Source organism: Aquarana catesbeiana, linkage group LG02 (assembly GCF_042186555.1).
Source record: "Aquarana catesbeiana isolate 2022-GZ linkage group LG02, ASM4218655v1, whole genome shotgun sequence".
NCBI classification, from domain to species: domain Eukaryota; kingdom Metazoa; phylum Chordata; class Amphibia; order Anura; family Ranidae; genus Aquarana; species Aquarana catesbeiana.
In genome coordinates this window covers 218436991-218456547 of record NC_133325.1, presented here as the reverse complement: position 1 = coordinate 218456547, position 19557 = coordinate 218436991, and the positions used below count along the sequence as shown (strand labels likewise).

Genomic DNA, 19557 nt, shown 5'->3' with positions numbered 1-19557 from the left:
TTTCTTAGGCCTTGTGACATTTCTCTTCCATGTGATGCCATTGCTGACAGCATGAAATGGGAAGGGGATTTCTTTGTTAAGTAATACACTTTTATAATCGGTTGTCTGCTGGACACCTGTGTAATCACTCAGTGAATGCGCTATAGCGGAAAGACGGCTACAGCACGGCGCTTAATTGCCAGGAGATCGTCCCTGGATGTTTTCCTGTTTACTTGTTCCCCGCGCGCCTCCGCGGACGCGCATCGGGGAAAATCTATGTTGGCCGTGTCCCTTGGACACAGCCAATCACAGATCGTGCTAAATGGCCAATCACGTTGGCCATTTAGCACTCGATCAGCGTGTCCAATAAGAGATGATCTCAAATGTAAATATATGAGATCATCTCATTGCTGGCTCTCCCTACTCACACAGAGACCGCGTGTGAGGAAGGAGAGCTTCTGTGCTGCAGCGTGAGTGAACACTAAATAAAACACAGTGCCCACAGTACCTATCAGTGCCACCTGTCCCCAGTGCTACCTGTTAGTGCCATCTGTCATCAGTGTCACGTGTCATCAGTGCCACATATTAGTGCCATCTGTCATCAGTGCCACATCAGTGTCACGCATTAGTGCCCGCTCTCAGTGCCACGTATCGGTGCCATCTATCATCAGTGCCACGTATCAGTGCCACGTGTCATTGTCCTGGTGCTCCAGGGCCTTCAAAAGTGTAATAGGTAGTCAACAAGTTAGATGTGTAATTTATGCTCCTAGAACACCTGATGGTGCTCCCTGCATGTTGGGCCTCTCTATGTGGCTAGGCTGTGAAAAAGTCCCACACATGTGGTATTGCCATACTTAGAAGGAGTAGCAGAATGTATTTTGGGGCGCCCTTTGTGGTATGCACATGTCATGTGAGAGAAATAACCTATTATAATGACAATTTTGTGGGAAAAAAAAATCTTCATTTTGCAAAGAATTGTGGGAAAAAATGACAACATTAAAAACCTCACCATGCATCTTAATAAATACCTTGGAATGTCTACTTTCAAAAAAGGGGTAATTTGGGGGGTATTTGTACTTTCCTGGCTTGTTTGGGTCGCAAGAAATGAGGCCACCAGTACATCAGGTGTGATCAATTTTTTATGATTTGCACCACAGCTTGTAGACTCTCTAACTTTCACACAGACCAAATAATATCCACTAATTTGGGTTATTTTTACCAAAGATATGTAGCAGTATAAATTGTGGCCAAAATTTTTGAAGAAAAATTTATATTTTGCTAAATTTTATCACAGAAACTAAGAAAAATGCATTTTTTTTTTCAAAATTTTAGGGGTTTTTTTTCAAAATTTTAGGTTTTTTTTTTTTTTTTTTTTACAATTTTAGTTTTTTTTCTCATTTATAGCGCAAAAAATAAAAAAATCCAGAGGTGATCAAATACCACCAAAAGAAAGCTCTATTTGTATGAAAAAAAGGACAAATAATTAATTTGGGTACAGTATTACATGACTGTGTAATTGTCAAAGTGTGGGAGCACTGAAAGCTGAAAATTGGTCTGGGCAGGAGGGGGGTTTAAGTGCCCAGTAGGCAAGTGGTTAATGAATAATTGGTCTCGCCTGTAGTTGAATTCTTGTTATTTAGGATTCTGTTGTCTAAAATGTAGCTTTGCCCCTAAGACTTTCATTGGGGTGTATTCATTTTTTCAATATGGTCTTCAATGAATTTGTTAGGAAAAATACTTTTTTGTGTGTGCAGATTAGCAAATCTTGGTTGCAATTATTGGCCCGCATTTGTAGGAGTATTTTGCAGTATAGTGTCCCATAGAACATGTTGATTCTGAAAGGAAAGTAAAGGTTTTCTGACAGATCTGTTGGGGTATACTTCTTTGTGCTGAGTACTGTATATATGTGTATGCCTTTGGAAGGGTAGAATGGGAGCAAAATCTCATACTAAGGGTCTGAAAGCTGACTTAGCCAAAAGATGTGTCCCTGGATTAAACAAAGGACAACTCGTGTGTGGCCACCTGTGGCCCTTGGTTTTCTGCAGGGCCACCATTGTGTTTTCCTTGGTCTTCCATGTCCAGTAGTTTGGATGGACATATACTGCATATGTCTGATGTGGAAGCAGTGTTAGGTTCTTCATTGTGACTAAATCAGCAAGCCATTAATTACGGACCACCCACCGCATATATACTGTGGCAGGGCTGCGCAAAATAACGTACATGTTCATGATTTTGTGCATGCAACCTAGGTCAAGCGTTGCTTCCGCTGTGATTGGACACAGCAGGAGCCAATCGGCGGGTCCGTCGGCTGCGATGGCCCGCCGGGTTTGGAGAAAAGGCAGAACGGCGGTCTGCTTATGTAAACAAGGCAGACCGCTGTTCTGTCAAGGAGTAAAAGAGAGATCTTGTGTTTCTGGTAAGCAGAAACATAGATCTCTCTTTTCATCCAGTGCATCCACTCCTCCCACAGTTAGAAAACATTCTCTAGGAGATCATTGTATTGGTGTCACTGATCCCCAAAAAGTGTCACATAGTTTCAGATTTGTCCGCTGCAATGTCGCAGTTCCACTAAAAATCGCCGCCATTACTAGTAGAAACTATAAAACACGAAAAAGTCCATAAAAATATCCTATAGTTTGTAGACGCTATAACTTTTGTGCAAACCAATGAATATACACTTATTGGGATTTTTTTTTTTTACCAAAAATATGTACCAGCATACATATTGACCTACAGTAGAGACGGAAAGTATTCAGACCCCCTTACATTTTTCACTCTTTGTGATATTGCAGCCATTTGCTAAAATCATTTAAGTTCATTTTGTTTTCCTCTTTACTGTACATACAGCACCCCATACTGACAGAAAATCACAGAATTGTTGACATTTTTGCAGATTTATTAAAAAAGAAAAACGGAAATATCACATGGTCCTAAGCATTCATACCCTTTGCTCAGTATTTAGTAGAAGCACCCTTTTGATCTAATACAGCCATGAGTCTTTTTGGGAAAGATGCAACAAGTTTTTCACAAATGGATTTGGGGATCCTCTGCCATTCCTCCTTGCAGATCCTCTCCAGTTCTGTCAGGTTGGATGGTAAAAGTTGGTGGACAGCCATTTTTAGGTCTCTCCAGAGATGCTCAATTGGGTTTAAGTCAGGGCTCTGGCTGGGCCATTCAAGAACAGTCACGGAGTTGTTGTGAAGCCACTCCTTCGTTATTTTAGCTGTGTGCTTAGGGTTATTGTCTTGTTGGAAGGTAAACCTTCAGCCCAGTCCGAGGTCCTGAGCATTCTGGAGGTTTTCATCCAGGACTGTTCACTGTTGGGACTGTATTGGACAGGGGATGTGCAGTGCCTGGTTTTCTCCACACATACCGCTTAGAATTAAGGCCAAAAAGTTCTATCTTGGTCTCATCAGACCAGAGAATCTTATTTCTCACCATCTCAACACCTTCAGGTGTTTTCTTTTAGCAAACTCCATGCGGGCTTTCATGTGTCTTGCACTGAGGAGAGGCTTCCGTCGGGCCACTCTGCCATAAAGCCCCGACTGGTGGAGGGCTGCAGTGATGGTTGGCTTTCTACAACTTTCTCCCATCTCCCGACTGCATCTCTGGAGCTCAGCCACAGTGATTTTTGGGTTCTTCTTTAACTCTCTCATCAAGGCTCTTCTTCTCCGATAGCTCAGTTTGGCCGGACGGTCAGCTCTAGGAAGGATTCTGGTCGTCTCAAACATCTTCCATTTAAGGATTATGGAGGCCACTGTGCTCTTAGGAACCTTAAGTGCAGCAGAATTTTTTTGTAACCTTGGCCAGATCTGTGCCTTGCCACAATTCTGTCTCTGAGCTCTTCAGGCAGTTCCTTTGACCTCATGATTCTCATTTGCTCTGACATGCACTGTGAGCTGTAAGGTCTTATATAGACAGGTGTGTGGCTTTCCTAATCAAATCCAATCAGTATAATCAAACACAGCTGGACTCAAATGAAGGTGTAGAACCATCTCAAGGATGATCAGAAGAAATGGACAGCACCTGAGTTAAATATATGAGTGTCACAGCAAAGGGTCTGAATACTTAGGACCATGTGATATTTCAGTTTTTCTTTTTTAATAAATCTGCAAAAATGTCAACAATTCTGTGTTTTACTGTCAATATGGGGTGCTGTGTGTACATTAATGAGGAAAAAAAATAACTTAAATGATTTTAGCAAATGGCTACAATATAACAAAGTGAAAAATTTAAGGGGGTCTGAATACTTTCCGTCCCCACTGTAAATTAATGAATAAATTCGATTTTTTTTTTTTTAATGGGCATGTTTTTTTAATTGGGATTTCTTTTTCCATTTTGGTATATTAAATAATTACATAAGTAATTTTTCTTCTGCACTGATGTGTGCTGATGAGACTGCACTGATAGGCTACACTGATGGACACTAATGGGAATGAGGCTGCACTGATAAGGCGGCATTGAAATGCTGCACTGATGGACACTGATGATCAGTGCCCTATCGGTGTAAATGTCCCCTGTAACTGAAATTGCTGTGATTGGACACAGCTGATCACATGGTAAAGAGCATACGTCATTGGCTCCTTACCCTGATTGGTGATGGGCTGTGTCCGATGGACACAGCTCACCAGCGATCACTATTCTGCATGCCCCCGGGGGCACACATGAGCAGCATGATGTGATGGATGTCATATGTCGTCCACTCAGGAAGGTAAAGCACCTGCCCAGCCTTCAATCTGCTATAGGTCAGACAGGAAGGTGTTAACATTTACTAGTTGGGCTACCTCAAGTATGTCACAAACTTTTGTGGAGAATGATTGGTTGCTGTGGCCAATACAGACAGTACTTATGTGAGGCACTGCTATATGCTAGAGCCATCAAAAGGAACAAGAGATTTAGAATTTCCGTGCTTCTTTCACTTTTAGCTCCTATAGCAGCATATGGAGAACAAATTCCATATTCACCTCCAGAATTTGCTCTAAAAATATAACTATCTGTTTCTTATCATAAAGCTGTTCTCCTTACACAAGCAAGACTAAGTCTTAAATTTGTAATTCAATTATAGGTTAATGAAGCATTGTAAGCACTATTTATAACTGCATTTTTAAAAAGTCACAAGCCAATTATGCAAAATGTCTATATAACTTTCTTCACCTACCAATGTAAATAGATTTAACCTTTATATTAATTACTTGTTCATGTAGAGCGCTCCTTTCAATAATGCAGCATTTCCTGTAATAGCTTTATTTTTCAAAGGCATTACTTTTTTCCAAATTTACATGACTTTAATGAAAAATATTAACTCCTTAGTAGGCTTACCGCTTGATAGACGTTAAATACATTGCTTTTTTCTAATTAAATCATTCCAAATCAGAAAATTTTCTTAGAAACCCATTATGACATTGTTATTAACAGTTGTTAATAAAGTAAGGAGCAGAAAACCACATCAACCAGTGATAATTACTAATAGTGAAAATGGTCACTATGGGTTTCTATGTGCAGATGTTCTCTTTAAACTGCCATTTTTTACCCTGAATGCACAGATAAGGTAGTACACTGCTTTCTTTAAAGGTACTCATGGATGGGCACAAACAATCTTCAAATAAGGGCAATTTTGAGCATTTTCATGCCTGTATGTTTGTGTTAACATTGGATCAGAGCGTGATACCTAGACAAATGGTTGATCAGACTTGTTGTAAAAGTTTGTTTATTGTCAGACTTTGAGTGGAATATATCAATACAGAAACTCATTGAGAAGAGATTGAAAGCACATTTATCTTTAAACAATATCTTCCAAAGAAAATGCACGTATCCTTTTTGGTGCTTATCCCCTGCTGAGCTAAACTAGCTTTCCCAAGATGCTTACATAAATTGCAATCCTGTCCACTGCTGTGCATCTTTACGCCAAGGATGTTAACATAAACCAATGGCCAGGAGTGCAATTGTGAGGTAATATGCATCTGGAAAGGGAGGGGGGCCAAAGATAAGTGCACTTTGTTTGAAAGTCACTTATCCCTTACTGTCTAGCTGTTTGTACGCAATTAGTAATAAATTGACAAAAGATTGCTAATATATGGCTAAACCGGTCAAAAGAAAAGCTTTGAATGTTTTTGGCATGCAACAAATGTTTGTTTTCCTTGTATATGGTTACTTTTTATGTTTGTTTATAAAAAGGCCTAATATAAAGAGTGACCTAGAAACAGTTGTATATTAATAGCTTTTACGTGTTAAATTACATATGTAATAAAAATTCATTAGTGTGTACAAGTGTAGCAAAACCCAGAACCCTGCATTCACTATATCTGGTGTCACACAGAACATGGAAATGCAATTATTTTAGTAAATATAAACTGCTCAATACCTTTTCTCATCAGCAGTCTTTTGACTGCTATCGGTGTCCGACTGAGCACTTGTTAAAGCTTGTAGGAGGAGTGTTTATTCACCTCCTGACTGCCCTATGATGCTACATGACCCCTGACCCTCTGTCTGGATAGTGCTGATCACATGTACCCTCCTAAAAAAACAAAAAAAACCCTTAGCAATTCACACCAAACTGGGCATGTGCAAAGTGCCCCCTAGGGCTCTGTGCTATCAGGAGATGGATTGGGACAGTAAAAGAAGGGGAGGATTAGAGAAGACAGGATCAAACAGCCTTTTTACACAATGTACAGGATTAACCCCTGTGTTCCACTGTGAGTTTAACAAGCATGCTTTACTGCATATACAGATTGATTTTATTTTTGTGGGTTTAGTAACACTTTAATAAACTGAATTGGTATACAAACCTCATGCAGACTGTCACTGTCGCAGTGCAACAATGCGTGCAGGCCAAGGCACCTGTGCTGTTGTACACATGTGTAGTTACCCACTGAAAAAGTCTTGACCTGACATTTGGGATAAAAGTATTCTCAAGAAAATAGTAAATTTGATTGTTTCCTTTGTGAACATGTCCATTGAAGAGCTGCAATATAAATAGTCTTTGGTGAGCTTTAAAAGCTGTACCTATATTATACCAAACAATTTAGGATTTGTGTACCAAACACTAACTGTGCAAAAGAGAACTGAACTGTCCTAAAAACACTGCCCAAGGAAACTGGCTTTCTATCATTCTTACAGTAGTCATACAAATATACATATACAGTAGGCTCAGTTTAGACAGATAACAAGATACTGGTATGTTTTTGCAGTTGAGATGAAAAGAAAAGGATCAGGAGCAAATGGTTTGCTTTAGGCTCAGATATTTTGGCACATTTTAAAAGGGCAACATTAACTTTCACAGCATGACGCGTATTGTTTTACGCCAGACTGGTAGCTGATTCATTCACGGGCCTCTGTGAATGAATGATACAGCTGTGGGGGTGGAGCCACACATATCTGCGCCAATTTCAAATCTGACAGCTCCTGAGAGGGAGCAGAGCCCCTGTACACTGTTAGAAGGTGGGGGGGGTGTTTTGGGAGTGGGAAAGTGTACTTGGCACCATGTTTCATGTTACAACTCACATATGGGTTTAACATGTAACATATTCTTAAATGTGTAGTTAGTATTTAATTATACTGTGATTATTAATGTGATTTTATACATCCCTTTCTATTTGTTTTGAATAGAGTAGGGAAGAATTTAATTTCACTTTTTTATTTGTTTGTGTCCCCATTGGAATGATTACCCTCACTTCTAGCTGAGCAAAATCCCACACAGGAAATGGGAAGTGATGTTGTAAAAGTAAGGTGCAGACAGTAATACAAACATTGTAGGATGTTCTAACCTTTTCCCACTATACTAAACATGTGTTTGTTTTTTTATTTGTTACTATTGGAGAGATTTTCTATCACTTCCTGTCTGAACAGGAAATAGGGGAATCTTCCCAATAGGGGCACAAACCACAAAAAAACCCGTAATGGGGTAGTAATCCATCTCCATTCTATTCACAATGAAATAAAACATCTTGGCTGCATAATTGTCTCTGTTCCAGGACACTAGCCCACAGCCCACACTTAGCATCCACTCTTTGGGCCCGTTCCACACAGATCACACCTCACTTTCCAGGTTGTTCCATTCTCAACTGTGTCATAAACTATTCAGTCATGGCTTCAATCTACTTAGTTAATACCCTTATTTTACTTACTGCACATGCTCAGTAATACAAAAAAGGGTGTACTGTTATGTTAGGATGCAGCCCCGGACACAGCAAATCAGTTGGCATCTATGGATTAGATTTGTGATTTAGCTTGATGTGCCCAGTTAAGTGTAAGGGCTAAGTTTAGGGCTTCCATTGAAGTTTGCAGGCAGTAAATGACTTGTTTTTATGGGAGTTATAAATTAAAGATGAGCTCCAGGATTCCAGGTAAAGATACTTTTACAAGCTCAGACACCTGATAGGATTTATTTGGAGTTAGTGACTGCAATGGTACTGGGGAGTCCACTCACTGTCCACAAAGGAGTGCTCATGCTAACTGTTATTCATCTGAACTTCTTTTTCCAATGACGTTTGGATGTGTCTGCACTTTTATCTGTATGGCCTCAGAGAGGGCGCAAGCGAATTAGATGGTAGGATATAAAGCTATAAAGTGGCGTTTTCTTTTAAATAGCCCAGATGCCTATGCCTGGCCTTGCAAGGCCTCGTTTATACCACCTCTTAGCTTGCACATAGTTGCAGGGTGCCTCCATTGAGTTTAATGGGTCACAATTTACCGGTGGTATTGCCCGCCAAACGTAACTGCGGGGATACCTTTTTTTACACTATGGCATACAGTCAGGTCCATAAATATTGGGACATCAACACAATTCTAATCTTTTTAGCTCTATACACCACCACAATGGATTTGAAATGAAACAACCAAGATGTGCTTTAACTGCAGACTTCCAGCTTTAATTCGAGGGTATTTACATCCAAATTAGAAGAATGGTGTAGGAATTACAATGGTTTGTATATGTGCCTCCCACTTTTTAAGGGACCAAAAGTAATTGGACAATTGGCTGTTCAGCTGTTCCATGGCCAGGTGTGTGTGATTCCCTCATTATCCCATTTACAAGGAGCAGATAAAAGGTGCAGAGTTCATTTCAAGTGTGCTATTTGCATTTGGAATCGGTTGCTGTCAACTCTCAATATGAGATCCAAAGAGCTGTCACTATCAGTGAAGCCAGCCATCATTAGGCTGAAAAAACAAAACAAACCCATCAGAGAGATAGCAAAAACATTAGGTGTGGCCAAATCAACTGTTTGGAACATCCTTAAAAAGAAAGATTGTACCGGTGAGCTCAGCAACACCAAAAGACCCGGAAGACCACGGAAAACAACTGTGGTGGATGACCGAAGAATTCTTTCCCTGGTTAAGAAAACACCCTTCAGTTGGCCAGATCAAGAACACTCTCCAGGAGGTAGGTGTATGTGTGTCAAAGTCAACAATCAAGAGAAGACTTCATCAGAGTGAATACAGAGGGTTCACCACAAGATGTAAACCATTGGTGAGCCTCAAAAACAGGAAGGCCAGATTTGAGTTTGCCTAACAACAACAATCTAAAAAAGCCTTCACAGTTCTGGAACAACATCCTATGGACAGATAAGATCAAGATCAACTTGTACCAGAGTGATGGGAAGAGAAGAGTATGGAGAAGGAAAGGAATTGCTCATGATCCAAAGCATACCACCTCATCAGTGAAGCATGGTGGTGGTAGTGTCATGGCGTGGGCATGTATGGCTGCCAATGGAACTAATTCTCTTGTATTTATTGATGATGTGACTGCTGACAAAAGCAGCAGGATGAATTCTGAAGTGTTTCGGGGAATATTATCTGCTCATATTCAGCAAAATGCTTCAGAACTCATTGGACGGCGCTTCACAGTGCAGATGGACAATGACCCGAAGCATACTGCAAAAGCAACCAAAGAGTTTTTTAAGGGAAAGAAGTGGAATGTTATGCAATGGCCAAGTTAATCACCTGACCTGAATCCGATTGAGCATGCATTTCACTTGCTGAAGACAAAACTGAAGGGAAAATGCCCCAAGAACAAGCAGGAACTGAAGACGGTTGCAGTAGAGGCCTGGCAGAGCATCACCAGGGATGAAACCCAGCGTCTGGTGATGTCTATGCGTTCCAGACTTCAGGCTGTAATTGACTGCAAAGGATTTGCAACCAAGTATTAAAAAGTGAAAGTTTGATGGATGATTGTTAATATGTCCCATTACTTTTGGTCCCTTAAAAAGTGGGAGGCACATATACAAACTGTTGTAATTCCTACACTGTTCACCTAATTTGGATGTAAATACCCTCAAATTAAAGCTTAAAGTCTGCAGTTAAAGCACATCTTGTTCGTTTCATTTCAAATCCATTGTGGTGGTGTATAGAGCCAAAAAGATTAGAATTGTGTCGATGTCCCAATATTTACGGACCTGACTGTATGTACTGTACACTCTCTTCTGCTACCTTATTAAGATTAAGTGGGGGGGGGGGGCAGTTGACTTTATCCTTGAAAGCTAAATGGAACATAAATCAATAAGACTACTCCTCTTTTAATATGCTTAAGCTTAATGTAGCTGGTATTTTTCGTGTCGCTACCTGTAGCTTAGTTGAGAGTAAATACGCTGTACAGCAAACAATTAAAAAGTAGCAACAGATATGTGCCAGTTATGCCAATATCTTCAAATACAATAAATCCTTGCTGAAATACAAACATTTTATGTAACTTTGGTTCTGTGGAATGTTGATATTTTTCTGTAACCAGAAGGTGAAGACACCGTTAAAAAAAATTGTGAAGTTTGTCCAGGATTCTGTGTAAAATACTCATCCATCACTTTGAGCCTCTGGTCAGAAAATGACAATGCAGTAAATATCTTCAGCAACCACCTTTTAATGTACAAGCTGCTTTCAGAAGAAATCTTCAGCACCCACATAAACCACACTGTCATGAGTGACTGCCTGTGCTCCAAAGTCATTACTATTGAGATGATAGGACATCTTTCAGCAGATAACTGAAAAACTTTAAATGTCATACTAAGTTTTTGAAGCCATGCCCAATCCCCTAGTACAAGGTTGCCTGAATATTGAATTTACCTGAATCTAGAAGGCAGCATATCTACAGAGTGATCTCTTCATGAGAAGGGAAACTGGGTTTGTGAAGTCAGTCTCTTCGGGAACTAGTAAACTTGCATCTCTGCTAGAAAATGCAAGTGCATAAAAGTTTACGTATCTGCACGTAAAATGAGGCAGGTTGTTTGTTACCATATAGGAATTACTTGCATACTATTTTTTTTAATGCTCCTGTTATATATTTTTAATACTAGTCTCCTAATCATGTACTTTATATTCATGTGTATGCAGTATTGTTTGAAACGCTACATTTTCTCTTGCACAGCAACTGTATAACTGATATTCTTTTTCAAAGGCCTTGATATTCCATATACATGCAATATATACTGCTGACAGTATATATCACAGCGTAAAACCTTCTAGCGATGTTAGAGCATTAACTTTTATCTATGCCCTGGTAATATATAGAGCCAATGATACAGTTGTTGCTGTAACTACCTGTCATTAGTGACTAGCATGTTTATCTGTGTAGGTTAGCAGCTCTGTATCTAGGTGCTGATGATCTACATTTGCTTTTGTGCCTATCAGAGGGTCCCACGAGGATGTGGACAATTGATGGCCAAGTTCACATGTTCCAACTCCTGCCGCCAGTTCCCCCTCACCCCACTCGCTAGTTTCCTGTGAATGAATGAACTACAACTACTGTCGGCCACCACACCTGAATGAACTGCAAGGGTGCTGATGAGCGCTTTTGTAGTTCCTTCTCAAGGCCTGCAGCTTTCAACAGACAGTGCTATGAATGTACGATCATAAATCTGCAGTGCTTGTCTGCAGAAGCCTGACCATTGCACCTGTGATCATGGGTGCAACGCTTTCCAGACTCCTGCAGGAAAAAAAATAAATGCACATTTTTTTCCTGGAAAAAAAATTGTATTTATTATTTTTGCTTGAAAGGTGAACTTATCATTTAAAGCAAAGGTCTCCAAACTATGGCCATCCAGTTGTTCAGGAACTACAATCCCCATCCTGCCTAGTCACGTCTGTGAACGCCAGAGTTTTACAATGTATCATGGGACGTGTAGTTCCACAACAGCTGGAGGGCCGTAGTTTGGAGATCCCTACTTTAAAGGATAACTCACACTTTCTCTGTAAATATATATAACTTTATCTTTAGAATTGTGTTTGTAATGGCTGTAAGTTAAGCAGACAATAGACAAGCAGTTATATACTGTACTGTAACTCAATGTTAGGGAGAGATATATCTGCCTATTTGTATACACAGGCTACCAAATGGTGACAGTAAATTTTTCATAAAGTATGAGAGGTAAAGATTTCCTTAGATGTATTGCAACTCCTCTTTAATCACATCCTTGTATTCAATCATATTCCTATTACTTGATATTTCTATTCTCTGATATAAGCTTAATCACATAATGTTTATTTTGCTTTCCTGGGCAGCACGATGTTCAGTGTTGCTGCAGTTTTAGCATACCAGGATAGAAATACTGGAGTCCCCATTGGCAACTTATCCATATTGTTGCTTCTCTACCTGGCCATTCTCTTCTGTTAATGTAAATACACGCATGTCGGATGCCCTTACACTTCATTGGCTACAGTGAGTCAGAACAAGGATGTCAACTTCTGAGTTTGAACTTAAAAAAAAAAAAAAAAAATTCCACAAGATCAGAGTCCTAATTTTTCTACTCTCACAGTTTCTACTTTTGTTGGTGAAAGACAGTCCTCTTCAAGTGAGTTATATACATTTAAAGGAATTTTTCAAACTCCATCACCAAGTTTTACCTCTATCTGTTCTGTTGGAATAGGAACATGCATTCTAGTCCCTTACCACTTCCTGAATGCAATATCTTGTACTGAAGATCTCCAGCATTGTCAAGGTTACAGGAACGCTGCATTACATTTGTTTTGGCTTTTAGAGTTTTCTAAAAATGCTAGTTGGCTGTTTGTTATGTTGAGTCCTTTGGCTATTTTTTAACTTCTGAGTCCATATCAATTATATCAGGGCTCAAAATTTCAAGTCCTGAGCTACTAGCCAGGCCTTAAGGGTTACTCCCCACCAGTTGCCCCACCCAACCCTATCATGCCCGTCCCTAATTCCGCTCCTATATACACCCTTATAAATTATCTCATGAAATGACACCTAAATGTTTTATGCAGAATTAAGTTACAAAAATAAATATTAGCAACAGCTTTATCAGTGTCCATCAGTGCAGCCTCATCTGTGCCCAACAATGCAGCCTACCTGTGCCCAACAATGCAGCCGCACCTGTGCCCAACAATGCAGCCTCACCTGTGCCCATCAATGCAGCCTCACCTGTGCCCATCAATGCAGCCTCACCTGTGCCCATCAATACAGCCTCACCTGTGCCCATCAATGCAGCCTCACCTGTGCCCAACAATGCAGCCTACCTGTGTCCAACAATGCAGCCTACCTGTGCAGGGGAAGAGGATTGCCAGCCAGATCATCAGAGAGCAGGGAACATCACTGTAACAGCTTTCATTTGAATTGCCGTGTGTTCTCACCACCACAGCCCCGCCTCTTGGCCCGAGTTTGTTTGATATACGTCACAGGTCTGGGCATTGGACAGGTGATCTGTCTATCAAAGTACCTGGGCAAGGAGGCGGGGCTGTATGTGATGGCGAGCTGCGGGAACACACGGCAATGCAAATGAAAGCTGTTACAGCAATGTTCCCCGCTCTCTGATGATCCGGCTGCCTGCTCTCCTCTCTCTTCCCCTTGATCGCTGGGAGAACGGTTCCCATTCAACCCCACTTGTTGGCGGTGCTCGCCTTTTTGCTCTGAGGCAGCCCACGCTCGCCAGCCATCATTTTCCACTGGCAAAATGCGAGTAGGCGAGTGGAAAATTTGAGGGTTGAATTATATTACGTAAACAGATCAAGTATACAGATTCTGGTTTGCATACTTGTCTTGGATCTGTGAAAGTATTCAATCCTGTGAGGTTGATTTACTAAAGGCAAATAGACTGTTTATTTTGCTAGTGAAAGTGCACTTTGCAAGGGAATTATCCCTAGTGCTTAGTGAATGAGGTGAAGCTCTGCTAACTTCCATCATCTGCTAACATCCATCATCTTCCAGAATGCTGTTTTGTTTTTTTCCTTGCAGGAGATTGGGTATTCACTGTGTAATTTCACAACATTCACTTAGCTCTGGGGTAAAATGTCACTGCAAAATGCAACTTCCCTTGCAAACTGAATAGCCTATATGCTTTAGCAAATCAACCCCACTGAGTCAACATTACCAGCTAGTTTTTTTGTTTTTTTTAAAGGTTAGCAATGGCAGCCCTTATATTTCTTGACAGATATTTATTTATTTATTTTTTTATTTAAAAATTGCTCTGCAGCAAATGTTTATTATATCATTCTTTTACTGAAAATACTGAAAACCAAAGTGACAACTTGCAGTGCTGCACTATAAGTGGATGGAAGGCCGGTTGTATTTCAGAAAATATTGTTCTTCATTGATCCCACGATAGCACACTTATATTAAGTTCTGTCAAATTTTGTGAATTTCATTTATTTTATATATGATTGCTTCTGTAAACGTTTACATTAAAAAAAAAAAACATAATTACTATTTTATATCCCTTTAGAAATCTGCCTGTGTGGCCATTTTTTTCACCCATGTAATAAGTTGAGATTATTTTAATAGTAGCCTTCTAAAACTCAGATCACAACACAGGAATGTAGATTTCTTGGGAACATTAAACCGCAATGCTGTTTCCATTCGTGATGTAAAGTTTCCTCCCGACAGCCGGTTTATAACCAGAAACACAAGCTTGCTTATTCTTTCTAATGGATGCAAACGAAAATAAAATATATTTACTTGTGACCCGCTCTCTTTATCAAAGCCATTTTTATGTGGAAATGCAAATTACTCTGATAAAGATGTATTACCAACATCAATATCCTCCCCTCTCGGGCCAAATCAGCTATAAACTACTTTACAAAACAGCTTCTTTCTAGAGACTCTTCTTTAATACCAGTATATATTTTCTTCACTTTTTTTTTTTTTTTCCTTTATGCTCGTGCATTTAAGGCATATTTTTTTTTTGCTTTTTTGCTGTATGTAAATTACATATTCGATGATGTGTGCATGCAAAATCTAATGCTTTGCATACCTAAAATATAATTAATTTCAATAACTGTACTTTTCTATTTGTGATTTCCACAGAGAACAAAAAGACACAATTTGAGAGGTCTCGCTCACGACCAAATCTCTACTCCAGTGCAGCAAGGGCTCCAGTTGCTAAGGAACTCAGTTATGAGTTTGAATCTCATTCTTCTACAGTAAAAAGCAAAGTTACAGCTAGAAAAGAGGTGTGCAGCTCGGAAGGTCACAAAGACAAAGGTCCAGGCCAAAGCTCTGCAGCCAAACCAGAATCTATTCCTGAAGTGGAAGCTCTTCTTGCAAGGTTGCGTGCTCTGTGATGAAAATAAGTGTTCCACACTGCTTTGATTTAAAGGATTTCTCAAAAACAAATTGTAATTTGGACATCTAGCAAGTAAAATTGTACCTACCCTCTTAAAGTGGATGTAAACCCTCCTATTGTTTTCAGCCAAGGAAGCTGCCATCTTGGCCTCAGTTTAATCTTTAAACTTCCATGATGCTGCACATGTGATCAGTTATGACACCAGCCATTGGATGGTTTGACAGTTTGGCTGAGAGCACAACCAATGGGAGTGTTACACGTGCTGGAAATGTAATGTTTTTTGAAACCGTTAAATAGATGTGTTTATTTCCGCTTTAAGCTAGCCATGGACATTTCATTGCCATTTGGTAATAGTCTCACACCAGTGTCTATTCCTTAATATCCATGTATTTGTATCCTGCCTACAATGATCTTATTTTTCTTTAGATTCATGGTAATAGTTCATTCCCTAAAGATTTCTAAGCCAAATGACGGACCCTCTAAGCTGTGCATATTTTCTCGGTTCTTGATAATTAGGTTTGTCACCAAAAAACGCCAGAAATGTAGTTATCAAGTGAAAACTGTTTACTCTCAATGACATGTATAACTCTGCAATGGATGTTCTTTCAATTCTCTAAAATTATAATGGTCACAAACCTAAGAAATTCACACAGATTCATGAGATAAAAGAAATCCAAACCATGGGTCATATACAGTGAAAACCATGTCGAAATACGGAGTAGATTCAGAGAAATAGGCAGCTAAAATAATATGATATAAGTCAAGGTAGGTCCAGCTGCCACACTTCTCTTTATGTGTATGTATAACATTAATCAGGGTGGCCCTCAAGGCTGAGGAAAGGGGTCATGTTTTTTCAGGACAAATTGAAATCTGCATATAAATTGAGCTTCCTAAACCTCTAGATTGCGGATAATTTTTAATTTTTTTTTTTTTTACTCAAGAAGGTACCCTGTGTTTCTGCATTTTTCTTAATTATAAGCTCAGTTTGAACTGAGCCGTTTGTAACAGGTTTACTTTAAAACTGCAAGCTAAAGGATTCGGTTTAAATTGTCATATTTATTTTGTTACTGGCAATGATGGCATGTAGTTGACTATTCTACACAATCCATAAGGGATGTTTTTTTACCTTGAACATGGAGTAGAGAAGAGGGAAATTGCTTTCTGTGTGGAATGTTATACCATTGCTGCATTTCTCATCAGCAGAGTGAAAACAAAGTTTGATGTTTTATGCCATGGGTCTTGTTTTTGCTTGCACAAAGTCTTAAAAGTTAATGAAAAATTTCATTCTTTTATAGTGGAGATTTGTTCTCGCTTGCATTTATTCTCCGGTATATTTTACTCTACTATAACTATGTTACCGGATAGATAAATCATGAAATGTATTAACTGTGCAAATCAATGAGAGTGCAATCTTCTTGAAAAGTTTTCTAGGCAGCCGCAGGAAACATGCATTACTTTAAAGGGGGGGGCAGGCATTCGATATATTAAATCCATTATAAGACAGTAAACGTAACCTTAATGACTAATTGTATTTTATAAGGCAGAATAGTGGAATAATTACATTTTCTATGTAAATGCAATTTACTTATCTTATTCCTTTTAGCATATAAACACACTTGAAGTATCCATTCCATCCAAAGTAAAATGTAGAAATAGTGTAAACTCAGGGAATAAGGTGTATGAGAATTCCTTAATGACTTAACAGTTGTTGAGTTTGTTTGGTAGGTAATGAATCCTATTTGTCATTGTTTTCAGTGGCCTGCTTTGCAGTACTGGATGCGTTTGAGGGGAGATGTCCTTTACATGGGTATTGGCAAAACGTTTGCCTTCGTAAAAATGGAAATAAAAACTGACATTTACTTTACCATGTATAGCTGCTAATGTTACTAATAGAGGACAATCTTTTTTTTTTCTGTACACTATTAAAGATTGTAGAGGCAATATGCAAGACATCTTGGATACCAAATGTATAATATTAGCATCTGCTTTACATGCACATATATTTATTTTATGCAGTCTTACAATTCTTTAAAAATTCCAAAGTATTCTTATTATATGAAAACTCGGCTTTCTATGCATGTACACAAAGTTATAGTCTTTGAACACATATTTTTATGTTGAGTCTGTATGCGTGTTCTCCAGCTTTTATTAAACGTAATATATAACACGATGGCCTTAATGAAGCAGGAAGACTGAAATAAAAGCACCCCATGCGGAGAAGTGTTACTGTCATTGCAATGCTGGATATCCATTCACAGTGTGTGATAAGGAACATGCTGATCTCTGCCATGAGCTTAAAGCCAACAAAATTTCACTTTTGGCAAGTAACTACATAGAAGATCACCATGGCTCTGGCTGAAAACATGCCAGTTTATATAGTTATGAATGTGGTTGTAAAATCTCCTGCTTTTCTTTAAGGCATACCTTTCATGTATACACATCAGCCTCAGTCTTATGTTTGTTATTCTTTATTCAAGTTTATTTTCTAAACTACCACAGTGCTTTATATTCAATAAACACTACATGTTTATTATTGAAAAGCCATTAACGTTGCAAATGCCTCACACAGTTCAGCAACTGTCCACCTTTTTTACACTGCAAGCATATGGCATGGTTGTGTCATGTTCTTTCCGAGAACAACAAGAGCACAGATAATGGGCACATGGGTCAGATTTAATTGATGGCTGTAACCAGTTTTGTACAGGGTAATATTTCACTAGAAATGAGGCCTTGTGATTTTCCTATGCAAAGTTAATAAATATAAATTAGTACTGTGACACTGTGCCTGATCATATTAAGAAAACACTGTTCTGCAAGCTTTATGGAAAAGAAACCATCCTCATGTGTTCTCAGGTTTAGTTTATTGTTGCAGCTATCCATGACAACTTATTGGTGTGTGTTAAACAAGTTTATGTTCTGTTTGCATGGAGACAACCATTGTAAATAGCAATGCAAAATTAAAAAGATATATTTAATAACTGTGTTCTGTGGTTTGTGTATGTTACTATGAAGACACCACACAGGATACACGACACTCCTTTCAGTGAGCATGCAGCTGGGTTTAACTATCTTTAAGTCAGGGAATATATGTAGATATTGATACCATAACCAGATATATAGTTCATGTGAATCATACAGTATATGACAGGACACTATATCCTAAATCAATGTTTTTCAACTCCAGTCCTCAAGTACCCCCAACAGGTCATGTTTTCAGGATTTCCCTCAGATGAAACAGCTGTGGTAATTACTAAGGCAGTGAAACTGTGCAAAATAATGGAGAGCCTGAAAACGTGACCTGTTGGGGATACTTAAGGACTGGAGTTGAGAAACATTGTCCTAGATCATGTGTTATGTACCTTCAAGTGTTTGGACACTGGCAAAAAGCTTCTAGTGTGCATATGACCCCTCCACTCCACGAGACTCCAGTTTGCTAGTGTCATTAGGTCAGTGCCTGTTCTCCTCTGGATAAGTATTTTTTAACTTTATATTTCTTTCTCCAGGCACGTCTATCAAGATCTTACTTCTTCTTGTCCTGGGCTATCTATCAGTTTCTTGGGAACTGTACCCAGACCCCTGTTACGTGGGGCCAGCCTGTAATGTTTGCTTAGGCACTGAATCCTGTGTTAGGCACTTACTTTGGCATGTAATTCAACATGTGTAGTTAGCCTCAAGTTACTATATACAATAGAGGGGGCTTTTGGGGGTTTAAATGAGACACATGGTAACATGCATCTCCATCCCTATTCAGATACATAAAGAAAGAGGGTCAGAACTTTAAATGAGGTGTGTATATTGTAGCTAATCGAAAGAGTCAAAGTGAAACATGAACAAGTATTTATTTGTTTGCCATGTTTGAGTAGGTACAATACATGCAATAATGGCACATAATATAACAAATCATGTATCCAAATCATTTACATATTAAAAGCATAAATAGAATATACAGTAGTATTGTCCTCAGTAGTAAAAAAATCACTATAATATAACAGTTATAATCCACGATATTGCCTGGATCCAAAGACCATGTAAGTAAGTATGCATTGCATCTGGGTTAAGCCAGATGCGTTTCATGGGATCTATC

General features: G+C 39.1%; 1 protein-coding gene across 1 annotated transcript in view; it reads left to right on the top strand.

Annotated features, from left to right (window-relative positions):
* Positions 1-18430, top strand: part of DIAPH3 (diaphanous related formin 3) — a 1160230-nt gene extending 1141800 nt beyond the window's left edge. Inside the window, exon 29 of the mRNA XM_073614238.1 lies at positions 15215-18430. Within this exon, the coding sequence (XP_073470339.1) occupies positions 15215-15471 (257 nt within the window). The 3' untranslated portion in view covers positions 15472-18430. The remainder of the gene's footprint in view (positions 1-15214) is intronic.
* The last annotated feature ends 1127 nt before the right edge of the window (positions 18431-19557 follow it).